Source organism: Globicephala melas, chromosome 15, assembly GCF_963455315.2.
Source record: "Globicephala melas chromosome 15, mGloMel1.2, whole genome shotgun sequence".
Taxonomy (NCBI): Eukaryota; Metazoa; Chordata; class Mammalia; order Artiodactyla; family Delphinidae; genus Globicephala; species Globicephala melas.
Genome location: NC_083328.1, coordinates 4,384,878 through 4,405,917, shown reverse-complemented (window position 1 = coordinate 4,405,917; position 21,040 = coordinate 4,384,878). Strand labels below are relative to the sequence as shown.

At 57.0% G+C, this 21,040-nt stretch overlaps 1 protein-coding gene across 3 annotated transcripts in view; it reads left to right on the top strand.

Moving 5' to 3' along the window:
* Positions 1-1,684: 1,684 nt before the first annotated feature.
* The window catches only part of ZNF316 (zinc finger protein 316), a 30,049-nt gene continuing 10,693 nt past the window's right edge, over positions 1,685-21,040 (top strand). The window contains exons 1-5 of one of the 3 annotated variants that reach the window (XM_060284480.2): positions 1,685-2,024; positions 17,123-17,505; positions 18,109-18,218; positions 19,059-19,185; positions 19,727-19,840. In XM_060284480.2, the coding sequence (XP_060140463.1) occupies positions 17,151-17,505; positions 18,109-18,218; positions 19,059-19,185; positions 19,727-19,840 (706 nt within the window). In that variant the 5' untranslated portion in view covers positions 1,685-2,024; positions 17,123-17,150. Of the gene's footprint in view, positions 2,025-13,184; positions 13,260-13,565; positions 17,506-18,108; positions 18,219-19,058; positions 19,186-19,726; positions 19,841-21,040 lie in introns of those variants that run through there. The other 2 variants (XM_030846018.2, XM_060284479.2) reach the window with 2 other exon arrangements.

Genomic DNA, 21,040 nt, shown 5'->3' with positions numbered 1-21,040 from the left:
ATTTCCCTTGCCAGAAACACCAGCTGTGCGTCTTACCTTGTCCAGAGACCATGCAGAGGTCTGGTTGAGGCAGATGTCTTTCAAGACAATACTTGCCCTCCTATGATGAGGTTCTAGGCCCAGCACGGCCTGGCTGGGGCAGCGCTGGCTCCGCCAAGGGAGGGAAGGGATTATTCACCAAAGGACCTGCAAGTCCTGGCTAATACCTACCAGCGGGAACAAGGGAAGCACACCTAGGAGTGGATCTGGGGGTTGAGGGGCTGGGAGTGGGTGGCGTATTAGCCTGGAGGTTGAGACACACCTCTGTGTCCCCCTGGGTAGCGCCCTGGCAAGGGCACCTGGAGCTGGTCCTACTGCTCTGCTGAGACGACTGCTGGAAGCTTGGGCGTGACGATGGTCCACATCAAGTGAGCTGGGGTTGCCAGGACTGCCTGGGCAGAGTGTTGAGTCAAAGTATCAGAAGTCTGGAGAAAATAGATGTTTTATTCCAGAGAAGCCATTGTTGGCTATGCTGTGGGAGAGCCCAGAGGACCTTCCCTCCCCGAGGAGATAAGCAGTGTGCAGGTGAGAAGGCACTGGCTTCATTCAGGAGCTAAGCAGGAGCTGCTGTCTGGAGACCTGGGCTGACATTAGAAGTGCCTTCACGGAACTGGACTCTCGTGTCAACAGGGCGGCAGCATCCTTGGAGTAGCAGCGGCCAGATGCAATGCTGAACTCCCAGGACGAGACAGACATAGTTACTGAAATGGGCAGTAAGCTGGGGGTGGCGTCCAGGCCTGAAGGGATCCATGGTGATGGGTAGCAGACAATGGTGTTCCCAGGGACAAGATGGGTGAACAGCCAACTAGGCTATTGCTTGTTTCCCAGTTCCTAGATCTGAGCCAGTTCTGAGCCAGAGCCCGCTGATCACAGGAGAAGCCGGTCCCCTGGGCAAGGACTTTACGATGCGACAGTTCCCAGTGTTCGTATAGAGTAGTGTTTCCTTGGTCCTTCCCCCAAATAGACCTGGGTCCGTTTCCCTGAGCAACCATTCACTGAGGGGACAAGGGTATCCAGATCTTTCAAGCAGGGGCTCTGGCTCCTTGGGAGTAAAGGTCTGAGTAACCCCATCAGACAAGCCACCTAGACCAGCAGAGGTGCTAAAGCCAAGGATGGGGAAGATGAGAAGCGTCAGCCGGGGCCTCAGGGGCTGTACGTGACCCCACCAGCCCTTCTCCAGTCTGCGTTCTCCACCCAGAGTGGAATTCATATGGGACGCGAGTGGATCTGTGTGGGTTAAGGAGGGCTCGGGACAGATGTTGATTCTCTGCCCACCTCTCCTTGGACGAGTCCTTACAGACGTACGGTCCCCCCACCCCGCCCCGCCTAGCTTCCCACAGCAGCACCCGCAGGGGAAGGGGACGGGGCTCCTAACCCTGAGGGGTGTGGGAGTGTGAAAGCCCAGCTCCCTCCTCAGGCGAGGACAAGGCTTCGGCACCACTTCTCCTCCTTAGGAGCCCTGGGATGCCATGGAAGCTTCCTTCCCTCTGTGTGGCTGTGCCTGAGCCCTCCCTCCCCCTCAGTCCCCTTTCCTATGCTGCGTCCCCCTCTCTCACCAGCTTCCCCTGGCTGCATTTCCTTGAGTGGTTACTGGTGCGCAAATGGTCTTCCATGGTCTGGTCCTGGGAAACCTCAGACAGGGGCCAGGAGAGGAGGGGAGGCGAAGCTTGTGGGCGGGCGAAGGTTGTTCTGGCGGCAGGGGTTGACAGGCATCGCTGAAGAGCTCAGAACCCAGGGGGAGAGGGAGACACAATGGGATGGGCCGTGGGGACAGAGCCACGAGCTCTGCCACGGGGACCCAAGTGGCCTCACGGGAGAAGTCTTCCTGGGTCAGAAGGTGTCTTTTTGGTTTTTTGTTGTTGTTGTTGTTTTTTGGCCGTGCAGCATGTGGGATCTTAGTTCCCCAACCAATTCCACGCCCCCTGCAGTGGAAGCTTGGAGTCTTAACTGCTGCCGCCAGGGAAGTCCCAGGAGGTGTTTGCAAGGTGAGGACTGGAGGGACTGCGGGGCTGGCTGTGGGGTGGGAAGCATCCAGGCGGAAGTCACGCTGTGTGTGGAGGATCAGAGCCGGAGAAGCTCTGGATGTGGTTAGGAGTTAGCAACTCCAAGGGTTTCCCGAGGGCCAGACAGAGGTCCTATGGGAGACAGGTGTTGGGCTGAGGGGTGGGCTGGGCAGGGGCTACAGTTTGTGGAATCACATGATTTTCAAGCCGGGAAGCTTATATTTAATCGTACGGATCAGTGTTTCCCATACCTTGGACACTGGCATATTGTATCTATTATGTTCACCTTTACTACCGTTGTCTTAATATTTGTCTTAAATGGCTGATTTTGTTCTTAAACAGACGTATGTAAAACGGGAACTGGGTTTCACCAGTACAGATGGAAGGCCAGTGGGGCAGCTCTGTGTGTCAGCTGGGCTGAGCCAACCACGTTTCCCAGAATCCCCTTTTCTGTCTCTGGTTAAGGAGGCCACACTCGGGGGCCTGCTGGGGGCAAAGAGAACACACACTGGGTGTGCAAGAAAGCAGTTCTAAATACAGTTACAACCACGTGACCCTCTGCAGAAACCAGGGCTGTAATAGTTCTCAGCGTTCTGCCCTTATTTTGATGTGAATCTGTTCATTTACATATTAACCATTGTCTCCCTTTCCTTCTCCCATTTCTCTACCGTCTCATATAAAACACAGTCATAGTAGTTAATTTTATAGCTCAGTATTTAAGTTACAGAGAATTAAAGGTCGAAGGGAAATGACGGCACCCAAAGATGGATAAAGGGACTTTGTGTCCTCTGGGGGAAAGAGTTGTTGTGCTTCGGTTGCACGGGAGTAGTTGCACCACTGTAGGTGGACTGGTGTGTTTGCTGGTTAAGTATGGTTTGTGGTTTTGGTTTCACACACATCGGAGGCCATGTTAGTGATTGCGCTGTGATCCATTTTCATCACATCCTCTCCCTTACGCTGTAAGAATTCCCTGTTGAACCACGGATCTCTGATGGGCTTCACAGGAAAAAAACAACCAGTCACACTTAAACATAGAGAGCACACATCTGATATTAATTCCCAACAATATAACAATATAATTCCCAACAGTAAAATACATATATATATATGTATGTATATATGCATATATCTATATCTCACATGTAAGCAATCATCTTCAGGACGTGGCATTTCCATTTATCACTGGGAGGAGATGTGTGATGCTGAGATGGGAAACGCACAAAAGTTCTGCAGTGCATCCCGGCTCCCTTGGAAGGCCACCTGCAGAGACCCCTGAGTCTCCGCTGGCAGAGCCTCTTCCTCTAGTCCTGGGAGTTTGCACAGGTGTCCTCCCCCCATCTTCTCTCCCAGAACCCATGGGTTTCCAGCAGCATCCTTGAAGGTGACTGCAGGGTTGAGATTGAAGGCCTCCTTACTTGTATGGACAAAACTCCACCAGGAAGCCCAGCCATGAACGATCTCGGGGGACACTCTCCTTCCGACCCCCATGCTGGGTTCCACGCTCCACGGCTAAATGTGGGCAGGTCCCAGGGTCTGTCGGAGTCTGCTCCTTCCCTGTCCACAGCCTTACACCAGGTGGCCTCGCCTAGCCCCCTGCCTTAATTACCATCCCTTTGCCCTAGACTCCCAATAAGGCTCTGACTTCTCCCCAGAACTTCTCAGCATCTCTCCCACCCCTACTTGACTTCTCCATTCCAATAGCATCTTAGACTACCTAGGCCTGCCCTCTGTGCCTGCTGTCCCCAGGATGACTCCTGAGTCCTGAAGCCAGCCAAGTGTGGACCCTGGAAGGCCCACGAGCCAGGCCCTGCCTCTGGGGTTCCTGCCCAACACTGATCCCCGCCTTCTCCTCTCCTAACCCTCTCCTACCTTGCCAGTTTCCCTCCTGAACCCTAACCCTAACCCTAACCCTGACCCTGACCCTGATCCTGAACCTGACCCTGACCCTGACCCTAACCCTAACCCTGACCCTGACCCTGACCCTAACCCTGACCCTGACCCTGACCCTAACCCTGACCCTAACCCTGACCCTAACCCTAACCCTAACCCTGACCCTGACCCTGACCCTGACCCTGACCCTGACCCTAAGTCGCAGAGGAACTCTGCTTTTCTGGGTTTATATCACATCTTGGCCGTTCTGTGCCGGCAGCCAGCCAGACCTGACTAATTCATATGTGTTGGGAGACATCAAAGGAAAACATAGAGACGAGAACATTAAGAAAAGGAGTCTTCCTTGGGGAATTCTGTAAAGGTCCAGACCTTACAAGGCTGGCTCATCAAGTGAAAAAAATACAGTGGGAAACATTTTTAACCCCCCAAATTACTGACTATAATTAGCCTCAATTGTTCATATAACGATCATATCTGCAAGGGTTTGCAAAAGGTAGGGAGAAGGTTGTTTCTATGAGGGGGTCAGGCTAGGACTCAAGGTTTTACCTATTTTAGGCACTAGTGTGAGACAGAGGGACCAGGTAAGAAGTCCTTCCTGTCTCTTTGGGTTGTGTTAGTCACAATAATGGCAGTAGGGCAGGGTGTCATTCTGCTTCTTAGCAATCAGGTAAATATCTCTCTGGGCTGACCCTTGGGCTGTATTTGTGCCATATAAGGGTCTGGCTGGCTAAGCCCAGAAGTCTCTGGTGAAACAGAGAATCTCCAGGGAATAAGATACAGTCAGACTTTGAGTCAGCCTTTCCTCTTTCAGAAACTAGCGACGGTCCTCCAGTGAGGACTTGGGGATTGGAATTGTAGCCACCAGTTACTACGTGACAACTCTCCTTGCCTTTAAAATGTGAGCGAGAGGGTCTATTGTTCTGGGTTATTGTGTGTCAAACAGGTAAAATAATATGTGCGAATGAACCTGGCATACAGTAGACACTTGGAATATGTTTGTTACACTGAAAGCAAGAGACCAACACATACTCTTCCCTCTGGTTGGATTTTCTATGAGATAAGGCTTTCTACTATTCCAAGATTTCAAAATTTAGACCCTGTAGAAATGAAGACTTTGTGAGGCCCCCAGATGGTAGAAAGGCATAGCGATGCCCTTAGGATTCTCCCTTGCAGGTAGGGTCTGGTAGGGTTCCCAGGTAACTTTATCCATCCTGTGACATCAGCCACCGCCCAGGCATCTCCCCAAAGTCCTGAACCTGAGGACTCGTTGGTCTCCCAGACTGGGATATTCCAAAGATCTAAAGCTCAGTCAGGCCACGTGGAGCTCTCAATCCCTGGCCAAGCCTGTACTTCCTGATTTCTCCCTTCAGTGGCTGGCAGCACCGTCCACATGGAGACATTGAGACACAAACCCAGGAGTCCTTCTAGGTGGCCCCTGCTTCTCCTAACGCCCTCTGTTTCAGTTAACAATTGCTGTGCAATAATCCACCCCAAAACAGTGGCTTAAAACAACAGATTTTTATTATTTCTCATGGTTCTGCAGGCTTCCTGGGCTCAGCTGGGTGGTCCTTCTGCCCCATGTGAGGTTAGCCAGGGCTGTATCACCTGAGGGCTCCGTGGGGCTGAGACATCCAAAAGTGCTCATCACGAGACTTGTAGATGATACTGGCATTCAGCTGTGAGCTCAGTGGGGCTGTGCACTATACTATATCATGGGAGATATATATATATATATCTTATAACAGGGTATTCCCAATTCCTACTTCTTCTCCCTTATAACATCCCAGTCATTCATGTCACTTCTCCATTTGGTCCTCCTGGAGGTAAAACTCACACAAGTGCAAGGCCTTCCTAAGACTGGAACCTCTGGAATTTTTAAGTCTCAGACTTACCGCACTGAGGTCCTAACAGTTTGTCTGTTACAGTTTAAGTCTTGCTGCACCAGCACCGGCTCCAGTGCAGTTTCTGCTCCTGCAGGCGCTATTGCTCTAGGAAGCTGTGATTCTCTGTATCTGCTGTCTGTCTCTCCAATTCTGGGGGCAGTGGTTTGCCCCATGATTTCAATTCTCTGATGGATCTAGGATGAGTTGTTGATTTTCGTTTGTTTTCTTGTTGTGATGATGGACTAGTGACTTCCAAGCTCCTTAAATGTTGGACCAGAAACTGGAAGTCCTGCTAAATTTATTCTAAAAGCTAACTTTACTTACCGTAAATGGAAAACCAGTGTCACTTGACATAAGTAGAAGGTAGTTGTAAAAAAAAAAAAAAATACGATGGAAACAAAACGATGTTGTTAAATTATCTTTGTTTAAATGGGAGCTGAGCAAATGTCTGAAAGGTGTTAGAGACCAGGGAGCCCCAAACAGAGACTTTCTCTCTGATGTTATCAGAAGAAGAAGAGTAAAGGTAACAACTGCTTCCGAATGGAATTCAGCGTTACTGAAAGTCCCTTCCCAGCACCTCCTAAAATGATCTCTGTCTCACATGACCTACAGGAGAAAAATCTAAATTCCTTACCTCAGTAAAAGGCATTTCAGACTCTGGACCCTTTTTATCTACTAGGCTCTTTCCTACCACATTCTTCCAGACACTAAAAACTCTGGCCGTAAATTGATTTATTCTGCCAGTCTACTTCCAAGTTATTTATCTGTTTTAGGAATAAGTAAACAAGGATGTAGTAAGTATATAAACGGGAACCAAATTTAAATAATGCAATTTAAACTGCCCACCAATAACGTGCCTCTCGCTCCCAGCAGCATGGCTTACAAGGCTGCTGAGTGGCTGACTCGGGGGAGGGGAGGGGAGACATGGAGTGGGGTTAGGTGGCCCATAGCCTTGGGGAGCTGCTGGACCAGCCCTGGACCACACTCCTCCTCCGACCTGAGGACAATCACATCCTTGGTGTGCATAGATTGTTGCTTAGATGATCTTTCCTGTTACTCGGTGCTGAACTCAATCCTGACTGGTTTCCCAAATTCACCTGGAAAAGAAGTAACTTTACCTATTTATTTATTTATTTTTGGCTGTGCTGTGCGGTTTGTGGGGATCTTAGTTCCCTGACCAGGAATCCAACCCATGCCCCCTGCAGTGGAAGTGCGGAGTCCTAACCCCTGGACCACCAGGGAATTGCCAAGAAGTAAATTTAAACACATCGAAGTAAGGTGTAAGAAATCGAACGGTCTCCAAAAAATAAATCAGATGCTTCTGCATTAATAAAATTTCCTTTCTTATAGATCTATAAACCTTTTAGTGGATGCATATAAAAATGTATCCACGAAATCAAGTTCGTGGCGGGAGTGGGGTGTGTCATCTGCCTAGTTACTGCTGTGCCCTCCACGGGGGATGCTGGTGGTGAGGAGGCTGTCAGCCATCCAGTGACTGCCATGAAGTTCATTCTGTGTGTCAGCCTTCCTGTGGCTCTGCAGCAGGGACACGGGATGTGAGAGGTACGAGGCATCTAGGTGCACTTGGAATTTGTGAGATCCAGGATGTCTCTTTTGGGGCATATGGGCTTTGATCTGTCCCCACCTTTGCACAGACTCATCTACAGGCGTGCACTGCCTTCAAGGGCTGGCCCCCCACAGTTAGGCAAAGCTCCCTCCCACTAGACTCTCAGGACATGCTCAGCTGTCACCACCTGCAGGTAGTCCTCCTGGGCTCCTCCTGGGTTCTCCTGCTGTGGGCTGGCAGAGTCTGGCACAGAGGAGTGCTGACCAACGTCCCCAGCCAGCCCCTACATGCCCCGCGTAGGGAAAGGGCAGTAGTGCCACCGTCAGAGGGAACCAGAGAACATCACCTAGGGAATGCTGGGGGTGAGGATTCTGATCAGATATCCAGGGTGGGGATTCTGGCTAAACTGACTTGACAGGATTTCTGCTAAAACTGGGCAATGCAAAGATAGGCATGGGAGCCCCAAAGTGGAGGCCTAACTGAGATGAGGCTCAGACTAAAAGTTTGGTGTGGGAGAGAGTCTTTGTCACACCCGGCTCAGGCCTCACCTCTCTGCAGTCCAGACCCCACCCCTGCCTGTTCCCTTCTGCCTGGACTTGAAGCTCTGCCCCTGTTTGGTGGACATTTTTGTCATTTCTCTCTGCACCCAGGATGGGAGGGAGCCGTCTGCTCTTCCTTTCTGCCCTCTGGCAGTCCCCTGCCTGTCCTGTCCCCAGACCCAGCACAACCGCTCTCTGCCAGCCTGCCCTGCACTGCTGGGAGGGAGGCTAGGATGGACTCGGGCCAGGCAGGGGGCAATTTAAACTGAGGGAGGGGCTGGGCCAGGGAGGGGCTCCCTCCAGAAGGACAATGGGCAGAATTCTTCACAATAGTGTCAAGGATCACAGAACCAGGAGGTGTGTTCCCAAAGTGATCAGGTTTTCCCCCATCAGCAATTCCCATTTCCACAGCTTAACTCTGTCACCTTGTGCTACAGACTGAATGTTTGTGTCTGCTTCCTGCTCCCCTCACTCCTCAAATTCACACGTTGAAGCCTAATCCCCAACGTGATGGTATTAGGATGGGGGGACTGTGGGATGTGATTAGATCATGAGGGTGCAGCCCTCATGAAGGATATTAGTGCCCTTAGAAAAGGGACCTCCAGAGAGATCCCTCACCCTTTCCACCGTGTGAGGACTCAGTGAGAATGCTCCAGTTATGAACCAGGAAGAGAGCTCTCACCAGACAATGCGTCAGTGCCTTGACCTTGGACTTCCCAACCTGTGAGAAATAAATGTTTAAGCCACGCAGTCTATGGTAACTTCGTTATAGCAGCCCAAAGGCACTAAGACACTTTGTTACCCTGAAGCCTTGTCATTGTCCACATGGGTTACCTCAACAGCCTTTGGACAGCACCCTGCATCCCATCTGGACCCCTGCTATTCCCATCCCCCCCCATCCATCTTGGTAAGTGACAACCCACCCCTACCTGATGCCATTGCTGGCTGCCTGCTGCTGTGGTGCCCCCGCTGAGATGTGGACGCAGCCACGGGATGGCCCCGCCCCTCCCCAGACTTGCCCCAAGCTCCTCACCTACAGGCTCTTGCTCAGGCCAGGTCTCCCCTGCCCCACTGCATCCCAGTCTCTGGCCATCTTTCAGGTATGGCAGAAATGCCACCTGTCTCATGAAGGTGTGGGGACCTCCTCGCTGCAGCTCCCCTCAGCTCCTGGCCCATGGCTCTCACAGTTGGGACCTCAGGACTTGCCCTCCTCTGGGCATGGAGGCCCTGTGCCCCTCACTGCTCTGTCCACCCTTCACCCCCGACCAGCCCAGGTGGCAGGTGCAGGAGGAGCTCACGCTAAGGCCAGCCCTTCTCCCTGCTGCTTCCCCGCTGCCCAGCCCCCTTTCCAGAGCTCCGACTAACAGGTTAGTGCTGGCCAGGCCAAGCGACAACGTCCAGTTTGGGTCTCTGTTTTTCTTGTTCTTGCTGCTTCCTGCTCTCTCGGGCTACAGGCCCTGGTGGGCCCTGTCCCTGGGACACACTGCCAACCACCCCTCTCGTCTCTTCTTCTGGCTCAGAAGCAGCTGGTGCAGGGTGGACCAGCCCGGATACAGGCCCACTCACCCTCCCTTTCTCCCCAGGCAGCCTCATATTGGCAGAAGTCTCGAGCGGGCCTGGGTCCCTTCTTCTGATGGTCCTTGTGTTTCTGGTCCATCAGCTGCCCCTCACAGAGCCAGGCAATTGGAAGGACTGGGGCACATCTAGTTAGCCCATCATGTCCAAAAATGGCCTCAAACCCCTACTCCATTTCCAGTCATCCGCAACATGGAATACTGATGCCTTGTTTTCATTTATAATTGTTTTCAAAGGGCTCGCTATCGCTGCCAGGCAGGATCGTATATCTGAGTTCTGAGAGACCCCATGGTAAATTCAGATGGCCCTAAGTGGGTCTCCCTGTGGGTGGCGCTGAGTCTGGACTCACGAGTTGGGTCACCAGGTTCTCCTGGGAACGCAGTGAGTCCTGCGGGCCTTCTCGACACTTCTCTTCCTGGTCCCACCCCTCCTAACCTCTCTCTCCCATCCCCTTTCACGCCTCAACCTGCAGCCTTCTGCCCCCATCAGGTTCTCACACGTTTCTACACACGATCCTTAGGGCCTGGTGAGCCACGGGGCCCCCCATCTCCCCCGCCCTCCCCACCAACTGGAGTAAGCACAGGGTCCAAAGCTCATCGGCTGTGCAACGCATATGGGCTGAGTGTAAACGTGGACACACACCCAGATCGAGAATTCCCGTTGAGAATGAAGGAAAAGCAGGGATAGGGCTGCTGGCCTCGGAGGGAGTGAAGGATGCTGTTGAGAACCTGAGAACCCACAGGAAGGGGTGGCCAGAGAGGGCCAGTGGCCAGGACTTGTTGAGATTCATAAAACCCAAGCAGCGGGGTCACGTGGTGCTTTCTGGAACATCACTGCGAGATGGACTAAAGGGGGGAGGGGAGAAGGAGCTTCAAGGCTGGAACCTGGGTCTCTGCTGTCCAGGAGCGCTGTGAAGATAGGCCCTCCTGACAGGGGTCCTGCCCCATGGTCTGTGCCTACAGGCACCTGGGGGCAGCCAGCCCTGACCCCTGGCAGCTCTGGACTTAGGTGGCTGGAAGGGTCAAGGCCAGGTGACTTCGGGTCATGAGAGGACAAGGCGTGGCCCATTTGGGACAGCCTAGCACTGCCCTGAGTAGGCACAAACTTGACGTCGGGCCCGGGGGAGGAGTGGGGGGGCAGGTCATCTGCAGAGGCTCAGCCAGCCCGAGGCCGTTGGCAAGGCCCATGCATCCAGTCCAGGCCCAGTGGAGAACAGGCCTGGAAGGAACAGGGTCAGGTGGGGTCACAAGAGTGGGGAATTACATTTATTTGATTCTGAAATAAACACAGATACTAAGGACTGTATCAAGCGGCTTAGGTCTTATTCGCACAGAGCAGTGGGCGGGCTACCTGGGCACACCCGGCTCCTGTAGTCGCAGGCGCGCGGGGCAGGGGAGGGGTGGAAGTTGACCTCTGACCTGGGACACACTGAACACAGTGGGCTGTGTGGTCACATCACTCAGTGTCCTGGACAGGACGAGCTTTGGGGACTCTGCCTGTCACAAGGCAGGAAGAAGGAGAGGCTCTGGGGGGTCTTGGGGAGGAGCCCCTCAGAGAGGGAAGGAAACCGGAGCGCCTAGGGTGGCAGCCTCTGCTCAGCCTCTAGAGGATGGCGGTCAGCTGAGGGCAGAGACTCCGTCAGGGACAGGGAGGGCGGGGCCTGCTGAGCGGTCTGGTGGGCTCCAAGCCTGTGAAAATCCGCAGAGACACAAGGGGAAGAAATCGGGTCTTAGGTTAGGGGTCAGGTGGGAACAGGCCAAGAGGACATCTGAGGAGATGCTGGGGCACTGTGGGCTCCGTGCCCGAGAAGCTGGAGGGTTCTAAGGCAGGGATGAGCTGTTGGTTCTCTGTTTCACCTGCCCCCTCCCCCATTTGTTTTCTACCTGGCTCTGGGCCCCGACTCTGACTGCGTCCCCTGGGCTCCCCTGCCCCCCACATTAGGAGTGGATTTGACCAGTGGGCAGCACAGGCAGGGTGGGAGAGGGAAGGACAGGGCTGGCGGAGTCTCACGTCAATCCCAGCTCCCACCTGGTGAGCCATCTCCACGGCTCCAGCCCTCTGCAGGCCCAAGAGCATCCTTCCCTGCCCCACCCCTTCAGGTCCAGGTGGCAGACTCTGGTGCCTCCATTCCTGCTGCTCCCGTTTACCTGGCCTCTGCTGCTCTTGTGAGTTACCTCACCTTCGGATCTTCTCATTGGAACCACCTGGGGTGAAGGGTTGGGGGGGGGTCCAGAGTTCCAAAGCATAGAGGACCACAGGACCAGAGGGGAGTGCCACGTAGAAGTGGGCCTACAGAAGGGTCGGGGGGGACGGTGGGCATGGAGCACCTCAGAGTCGAGGCTCATCACAGGGGCTGGTCCCTTCTCAGGTCCCTGACCAGGGCCCCGCAAACCACAGGCTCTACATTGGCAGAACTTCTGACTTTGTCCATCTTTTAATGAGAGACCCTCAATTTTTAAGTGTTAGTTATTCATTTTAAAACATTTTAAAAACACCAGGAGCCAAACAATAAGCGTGAGGAGCTAGATTCAGCTGGAGGCCGCACAGCAGGTGCTCTGGGCTGGGGAAGGCAAGGCTTGGGACGGGGGCTGCAGGCAGGTTTGAGTCCTCAGTGGGCCTGAGCAGCTCCCCAGCCAGGTGCTGAGGTTCTGGGAAGGAGAAGCTGTTACTTCAGGTAGGTGTGACCCCTCCGCGAGCCCAGTCAGACTATGATCCTGTCTTGAGGCGCGGGGTCACTAGTGAAAATATAAGAATAATGGTACCCATGGGGTACGAGCTGGGGAAGCAGCAGGGCCCAACCTCCGTGGGTGCAAGAGCTCACCAGCGGACCCCAGCTGCGGCCCCTGGGGGGCAGAGGCGGTTAGGTTTGGGGAGGGCTGCAGGCGTCCCCTGAGTCCACCAACCTCACCTTCTCACATCTCCTCAGGCAGCCATCTGTCCTTCCTGCCTCCTGCTGGGGGAACGCTTCCCTTCCCAGAGGCAGGCGCTCCCCATGGATCACCTGTAAAGCCTCCAGATCTGAGGCCCTTATTGCATTCATCCAGCTACCCTGGCCCACCGGCCCCCTCAGTCCATGTCCTGGTCCTTTCTGGGAACCCCTCGCCCCCCGACCATGTTTACCCAGCGTTGGCCCTGCACGAGCTGTAGACGTCCGGCCCACCTGCTCCAGTACTGCGGGCCCATCACCAGCAGGGATCGCCCCCCGCCCCTGCCCGGGTCTGAGGGCACGCGGGCCCTCATAGGGGTCATCGCCTCCCTCCACCGTCGTGGGGCCCGGGGAGGGTCCCGAGGCCCGGGTGGACCTGGCCGAGTCTGGCGCTCGGTAGCGCCCCCTGAATCATGTTTGCATGAGGAAGCCGGGAGGGTTTTGGGGAGCGGGCGGACCTCGCGGGCATCTCTAGGGGGAAGGCGGGCCCGGGGTCCCCAGAGGTGGGGTCGGGCCCTGGGGCGGCGCGGGGCGCGCCAGGGTCCCCAAGGCCCGGGACGCAGTGCACACGAGCGCGGCGACCCAGGTCCGAGGGCACCCCCGCACCAGGGACGCTTTCTTTCCCCCCACGCACGCCCCCTCAGGGGCCGCGCTGGACCCCGCGTGACCGGAAGTGCCCCCCCGTTGGCACCGGCGGGGCGGAGCCCGGTGGCGGCACTTCCGGTGCCCACGCGCCGCCGCCGCGCAGCTCCGGGGCCGTCACTTTGTGTAGCGCGGGGCGCGCAGGCCCCGGCCCGGCCCCGGTGTCCGGCGGCGGCTCGGCGGCCGGCGCGCGCGGTGAGTGGGCGGCGCGGCGAGTGGGTGGCGAGGCCGGCGGGAGGCGGGCGCTGGCGGCAGGTGCCGGCGGGCCAGGCGCGGGCGTGGGGTCGGGGTCGCGCCGCCCCTCGACGCCGGCGCGGGAGGCCGCGGGGAGGCAGCGGCGCGCAGCGGGGCGGGCCGGTCCGGGGCGGGCCTGGGTCTGGGGGGGCCCGAGCGGCGCTCTGGCCTGGCCTTTCGCGGCCGCGCCCACGCTCGGTGCGGCCCGTGGACCCCCGCCCGGGCCTGCGCGAGGGAGGCGGGCCCCGACCCCCAGGGCCGGTCCAGGCGGGCAGCGCGGAGTAGGTGGGCTGGGAGGACACACACCCGCGACCCCTGGGAGGTGCCCGCCGCCGTCTCGGCCGGAGGTGCGGGGGTTGGGCCGCGGCCGCCCCCGGGGACACACCCATCCAGGAGGGGTTGTCACGGCCCTGACCTGGCTTCTGAGGGAGGCGGAGGCCCGATAAGCCCCCTGGAGGGATGGAGATGGCTTGGCGCCCCCGCGAGCTTGCTTAGTGACCTTGGGGGCCTTGCCTGGGTCCTCCCTCTGCAAATGGAGGCCCCGGTGGGCTGCTGTGCTGAGTCTTCTACCGCCAGTAGGCGGGTTGGGAAACTCATTTCTGGGGTTGGATGGGGTCTGGGCTGCCCCATGTGGTCGGAGAGGTGGGAGAGGGGCCGGCCTTTGGTGGAGGACCCAGGGGACAGGGGGAAGGGGAGGTGTGCAGGATCAGGTCCCTAGCTGTGCCTCTGTGGGGAGACTCTGGTACTGGGTTTGGTTCAAGTGTTGGCAGGTTTGGGGAGCTGGCCAGCAAGGTGAGGGGCTGCCCTCGGGCAGCAGGGTTGGCCCCGTGGATACACCTGCACCAGGAGCAAACCCAGGAGAGCAGGGGAGCCCAAATCTGTGGACAAACAGTGAGGATCCTGGTAGTCAGGGAAGGAAGGTTTCTGGACGGAAATGAAAGCTTGGAAGACCTTGAGTCACAGGTGTGGTCAGTGAGCCCAGCAGACGGAAGGAAGGGGCCTAGATCCACCTGCACCCACACATTTCTTCATTTCTCTACGTAGGTTCCCTGGATATGGGACTTCAGTGGAGAGTTGCTAAGTTTTCTAAGTTTGCCTCTTTCTGTCTGTGTGGTCCTTCTCCCGGAGGCAGGCATCTCGTTAACTGCCCCTCCTCGCCCCCCTCTCCCCGTGCCCCATTCTAAACTCTGCAGCACTATATCCTAGGGTGCAGCCCCGCCCCAGCCCCCATGGGAATAATGGTCTGGGATGACCTGAAGGGTTATCATGGTCAGGTTGCTCACCTGACTTTTGGTGGCATCCTGAGGTGGATGCCAGAAGTGAGTTTCTGGTAGGCTGGCAGGCTGGAAAGAAGAAAGGAGGGTCTGGGGGTATGCGCAGCACACGTCTGTCCTGGGGAGGCAGAGGGGGCATCTGCCACCCGTGTTACTGAGGCCCGTTTCTCAGAACCATTCTGTTCTGGATGCTGGGTCAGGGCTCATGGGACGTCTGGCTGTGCTAGGCCCCATCGCGTCTGCAGGGTGACTGACCACCTCCACGACTGGAGGGTCTTTCCCTCCTCTGGTCAGCAGCAGGTGCACCTCTTGGGAGAAGGGACTTCAGGTCGTAACCTCGTCAGAGGCAGAGATTCTCCAGTGGGTTCTAGTCTGAAGGACCCTCAACAGCAGTCATCCTGTTCTGGAACATGACAGTGGGGCCAGAATACTGAGTTTTGAAAATCTCATGTTCATCACGTTGACCGCAGGCTTTAGAGTCATTTTATTCTTTCTTCTTCTTCTTCTTTTTTTTCTTTAATATTTATTTATGTATTTGGCTGCACAGGGTCTTAGTTGTGGCACACGGGATGTGGCATGTGGGATCTAGTTCGCCGACCAGGGATTGAACCCAGGCCCCCTGCACTGGGGGCGTGGAGTCTTAACCACTGGACTGCCAGGGAAGTCCCTAGAGTCATTTTATCAATAAATATTTGAGTGCTCACTCTGTGTCTGGCACAAGGAGATTCAGAGATGAACAAAGGGAACTTCTGCCTTCTTGGAGTTGAGTGTGTATTTGGGGAGACAGGCAATAAGCAGACAGTTCTGTAAGTATATTAAAATGTGGGTGCTGGGCTTCCCTGGTGGCACGGTGGTTGAGAGTCCGCCTGCCGATGCAGGGGACACGGGTTCGTGCCCCAGTCTGGGAAGATCCCACGTGCTGCGGAGCGGCTGGGCCCGTGAGCCATGCCCGCTGAGCTTGTGCGTCCAGGGCCTGTGCTCCGCAACAGGAGAGGCCACAATGGTGAGAGGCCCGCCTACCGAAAAAAAGAAAAAAAAAAATATGTGGGTGCTAAGAGGGCAGAGTCCAGGGAACTGTGTGTGTCTTAGGGGCCCAGGGGGCTACCACCAAAGGATCAGTGAAGAAGAGGAGAGGAGAGTGCCAGGGAGTGGGAATGGCATGTGCAAAGGTCCTGAGGTGCAACAAGCACGGGTCCACTTTATTCCCAAGCCTCTGGTCCTCGGATGGGGGCCTGGCCTGCGGGAGTCTGCTCTGCAAGGGGGCCAGGCAGGAGGGGCTCTGCTGGGCTTGGCGTGGCATCTGGGCTCAGCCTGAATTTGCTGCCCCATTGTCCTGTGTGGCCTGACATCTCAGGCTCCTCCGAGGTTCGTGCTCTCTTCCCGGGGTTCTGGGGTCACTGTATTTGTAGTGGGGTTGGCTTACTTTGAAAGTGGCTCTAGTCAGGTCTGAGAGACTGATGGGGCCATGCTGGCTGATGGATCTGTTCTTAGGTTTGCACTCAAAAAGGAGCCACAGAAACTGGCTCATCAAAACCCATGACTCTTGTCTTGTCCTGGAACTTCACTGGGGCTGGTGAGGAATGCGCAGCTGGGAGGGAGGAGTGGCCCCAGGGCCCGCGGTATCCCATCCCTCTTGGGTCCACAGCCCCGGGCTCCCGTGCTGTGAGGCGGTGTGGCTGCACCTCCCAAGTTCCTGGGCTGAGCCGTCTCCGACATCGATGCGAGAGGTGGATGCTGTGAGCCACTGGGGCTTTGATGATTCAACACTTAGGATTCTCTGATCCCCAAACGTGAAGAGGTGTCACAGGGCATTTTTTTTCACCTTTGCTGGTCTAGCGATGAACCAAATTCCTGATCAGCCGAGCTTTTTCCAGATGCCCTGAATGGAGCGAGGGGGTGAGGGGGGCACAGGGGTAATTGCCTGCTCAGGGCCTCTTCTCTGCCGCCTCCCACAGGGAGGAGCCTGACCTGCTGGCTTGGTAGAGTGGGCTCTCCCGGCAGGGTGGTCTTACCTTCCCCCGCCCGTCACACTGCGCTGGGGTTCCTGGCCCACCCATGCTCAGACCTCGGCTCCCACACTCCCTGCCGCCGAGTTCGTGCCCAAGTTCGTGCACGTTCAGAGCTGGGCGAGCATCTCCTCCGCCCCCATATGTCAGGTACACTGTTCCTTATGGGCTGTGTGCACCCGTTTCAGCTAAATGCAGGCTGGGCCACCCTTGGGCGTGTTGCCTGGACTTGACGCTTCCATGTTCTTGAGGATGAAAACCCGGGATCAATCCCTGGCTTACTCCAAGAAAGCATGGCAAGCTCACACGAGGCCCGCCGTTGCCTGCAGGAAAGAGCTGAGGCCATGTAGCGGGGCTCCCGGTGAGGGGCTCTTCGGCAGCTCTTCTGCTACAGAATCTAGGTTGTGCCACATGAGATCGTGGAAGGAGCTCCAGTCGCGCCTCAGCTCCGGTGCTGTCACTGTATCGCGGGGCAAACCAACCCCACCTCCGTCAGAGGGCTGCGTGCCGAGCGGCTGGTCACCGTCGCCTGTCTGTGTTGCAGGCCGAGCTGAGGCTCCCTTCCAGAGACGATGGCGGCCCTTCACACGACTCCAGACTCCCCAGCCGCCCAGCGGGAGAGGGCGGAGGACGGGTCGGAATGTGATCCTGACCAGGAGGAAGAAGAGGAGGAAGAAAAGGGGGAAGAGGAGGGGGAGCTGGCGAAGGAGGAGGTGATGGTGGTGGAGGCCGAGGACGCCGAGGCCGTGGCGGAGGTGGCAGAGGAGCTGGAGGCGGACGGGGTGCAGGCAGGGCCAGGGCGGCAGGCGGAGGCGGAGGTGGAGGACGCGGAGGCGGTGGTGGCAGAAGAGCGGAATCCGGCATCGGGGACCCAGGAGCGCCTTAGCTGTGGTGGGGATGCTGAGTCCCCAGGTCTTCAGGAAAAGGGTAAGAAAAAGGAGCTAGTCTTCGGGCAGGAAGTTAGGGGGGGCTTGGGTGGGCAGGCCGGGAAGAGCTCTTTGACCTGACGGGGTGCAGCTGGAGTGGCAGGGCCCAGGGATTTTTCCTTTTTAAAAAATTTTATTTATTTCATTGATTTATTTTTGGCTGCGTTGGGTCTTCGTTGCTGCGCGCGGGCTTTCTCTAGTTGTGGCGAGCAGGGGCTGCTCTTCGTTGCGGTGCGCGGGCTTCTCATTGCTGTGGCTTCTCCTGTTGCAGAGCACAGGCTCTAGGCACGTGAGCTTTAGTAGTTGGGGCACACAGGCTCAGTAGTTGTGGCTCGTGGGCTCTAGAGCGCAGGCTCAGTAGTTGTGGCACGCGGGCTTAGTTGCTCCACGGCATGTGGGCTTCCCGGACCAGGGCTCGAACCCGTGTCCCCTGCATTGGCAGGCGGATTCTTAACCACTGCGCCACCAGGGAAGCCCAGGGCCCAGGTTTTGAAAAGGGGGAGTGGCCAGGAGCTGCTGACCCTGGTAGCTGGATGGACAGACGTCGGCCAGGGCAGTGAGGCTTGATGCTAAAGGCTGGACCCCAAGAGGTCTCTCCCCGCAGCCCTGCAGGCGTCCTGGGCTCCAGCCATGTCGAGGGGTGAGGACCTGGAGGAGGACGAGGACGAGGATGAGGACGAGGACGAGGACAGTTCCCTGGCATCTGCGTCTCAGGTGAGCTGCCCCTTTATTTGGGGCTCAGTTGACCAGGCTGGGTTTCCCCAGGGAGGTTGGCACCCACTGTCCTGGAGACCTGCCCTGTAGGCAGGGCAGTGGCACTGTGGTCCTCAGGCTGAGCGCAGGCTGTGGGCCAGGACGGGGCTGCAGGAAGCAGCTGGGAGTCTCCAGCCCCAAACCTGTGGGATATGGTTCCGCTCTCCTGGGGCCCGACCCTCCCCAGGCCATTGGAATGTCCTGATCATGTTGCCCACCACCAGCTCTCCTGCAGCCTGCACAGGTGCGTCAGCCCTGGCTCTCCCCCGGGGCCAAGCTGTGCCCTTACCTGGAGTGCCTGTCACCTGTCCAGGCTCTGGTTTCCTATTGAGCCCAGTTAGATTGGGCGCCAGTGCCCACACTCAGTTGGTGCCACTTGTCCACCAAGGCATGGGCCCTCACACCACTGATGTGACCACTGGCTTGAGGCAGACAGTGAAGTAGCAGGGGGCGAGGTGCCCGTGCAGCACATACATGGGCTCTTGGGCTTCATTGTCTCTGCACTTCAGTGTGAGTCCGGGCTCTGCCCCATCTGAGCCGAGCGCTCTCCCTCTCTGAGCCTGAGCCCCTGGTCTCTGGATGGGAATGGGGTTCTCGCCTGCCGGGGCTGTGACAGGCCTGCAAGCCCCTCGTTCGGTCAGGTGTTTGTAGACTTGCGGCTGCCGGGCTGTGTCCCCGTGACCCACACATTGCAGGGTCAGCTCAGTGTCCACTGAAGTGACCTCCTGTCCTCTCTTCGTGGGACGCCCTGCCTCTCGCCGGGGCAGTGTAGGGCAGCGGCCAGCGTTCTTTGTTTTCCAGGGGCTGGTGACCTTTGAAGACGTGGCTGTGTACTTCTCCCTGGAGGAGTGGGAAAGGCTGGATGCAGACCAGCGGGAGCTCTACAAGGAAGTCATGCAGGAAAACTATGGGATTCTGGTGTCCTTGGGTGAGCAGAGCCTTTCGTCCCCAAGAGGCATCCTGGCGTGATGGCTGCCAGGGCTTAGCTGTCTGAGAGGGTGGTTTCTGGAGCCCCGGGCTCTTGGTGAAGGAGCTGCTGGAGCCAGCCCGCCTCCCAGGGAAGCCCTAGGGACCACCCTGGCTTCTGGGCCGGGGCATGTCTTGGGGGGTGCCCACTATGGCCCAGCAGCGCCATGACCCAGGTGGACGTGTTCTGGGGAGCTGCAGTGCTGCTCTGGTCTCTGTGCTGTACACTCCCCAGAGGCCTCAAGGGGTGAGGAGTCAGGTGACGGAGGAGAAGGGCGGGCACCCTGCAAATGGCAGTGTGTGGAGGGGGCTGGACAGGGGAGCTGGGGGTCAGGGCAGGGCTCCAGAGAGAAGGAGTGTGGGATCTCCCAGCGGAGGCGGGGAGGTGGGAAGGCTGGTCCTGGAAAGGCCGGAGAGAGGAGCCAGTGGTGGCGGTGCTGTGTGGGTGAGGGCGGGGCCTGCAGGTGGGGCCCTGCAGCTGCTGCCTGTTTTTTCCGGGGCAGGATACCCAATCCCCAAGCCGGATCTGATCTTCCGGCTGGAGCAAGGAGAGGAGCCTTGGGTCCCGGATAGCCCCCGTCCCGAGGAGGGAGACATCGTCACCGGTGTCTACACAGGTGAGCGTGACACGGGGTCTCGCGGGTTTCACCGACTTCGGCCTGTGCCTTCGCTCTCCACTGTGGCCCCAGGGAGCCGCCCTGGAGCTGCTGCTGTGGGGACACGGTGGCACTGGGGGCTCACCTCTGCCTTCGTGGGCTGGCTCCTCCTGGTTCTGGTCTGCAGAGGCCCAAAGGCTGGGGAGTCTTTAGAGAACCCAGAGATTCCTGTTGCGAATCTTTTAACAACGATGCCCTGTCCCTGCCTTGAGCCTCTGATTGTTTTTGTGTGTGTGAGGGTCAGTTGTCACGTTACCAGCTCAGAGGGGCCAGGTGAGGAACAGACCGTTGCCCTGAAGTGCTGGGGCTGGCCTTCCGGCTCCCAGGATTGAACGGCTTCCCTGCCCATTTGGCCGTCTCCTCTCCCTGGGAGGCCCAGGGTCAGGGCCTGGGCTGGCAGCCCTGGACCTTCCAGAGAGGAGATTTTGGAGAGAGACATACAGGAAGCGTTCAGGGTGTCGGATTTCTCTGAGACCTTGGACCTGGCTCTGGCCCTGTTCCTCCAACTTTCTGGGCCTCATTTTTATTCATCTGGAGAATAAAGAGTTGAACAAAACCCCCAGTTTCCCCCCCGAGGCCGTCGGACCACTGGTTCTGTGGAGGTGCTCCGTGGAGGTTGGTGAGCTGTTCCCCGTGTGTCAGGTTCAGCGGAGGCCCTTGCACGGTGTGTGTGTTTGGCTTTGGTCTCGGGTGATGCCAGCCTAGTGCGGGGCTCTGATGTCTCATGCCACTCCCGTGCTTGGGTAGACTGGGAGCAGCTTGTAGAGGTTTTAAAATAAAATACAGAAAAACATCGACAGTGCTGTGCCTACACGCGTACTCTTTAGAGTACTTCCCTGTATACTTTATATCCTCGTAACAGCTCTGTGAAGTAGCAGGGGAGGGAGTATTGGTCTCATTTTATAGTCAAGGAAATTGACTTTTGAAGTAGTGACTAAGTCACTTGCCCACAGTGGGTTCAGGCCTCGGGCCTTACTGTGCACTGTGTTTCGGGGTGGCCTTCCTGCCCTAGGTCTCCACATTCTCTGGGACCCTCTTGGAATGTCTCCCGGCCTTCAGAATCAGGACGGCTCTGGCTGGCAAAAAATGTTGCTGCTGCCTCCAGGCTGAGACTGGAATGTAGGCGATGTTTGTCGGAGGGTCTAATGGGAGGTGTGCCCT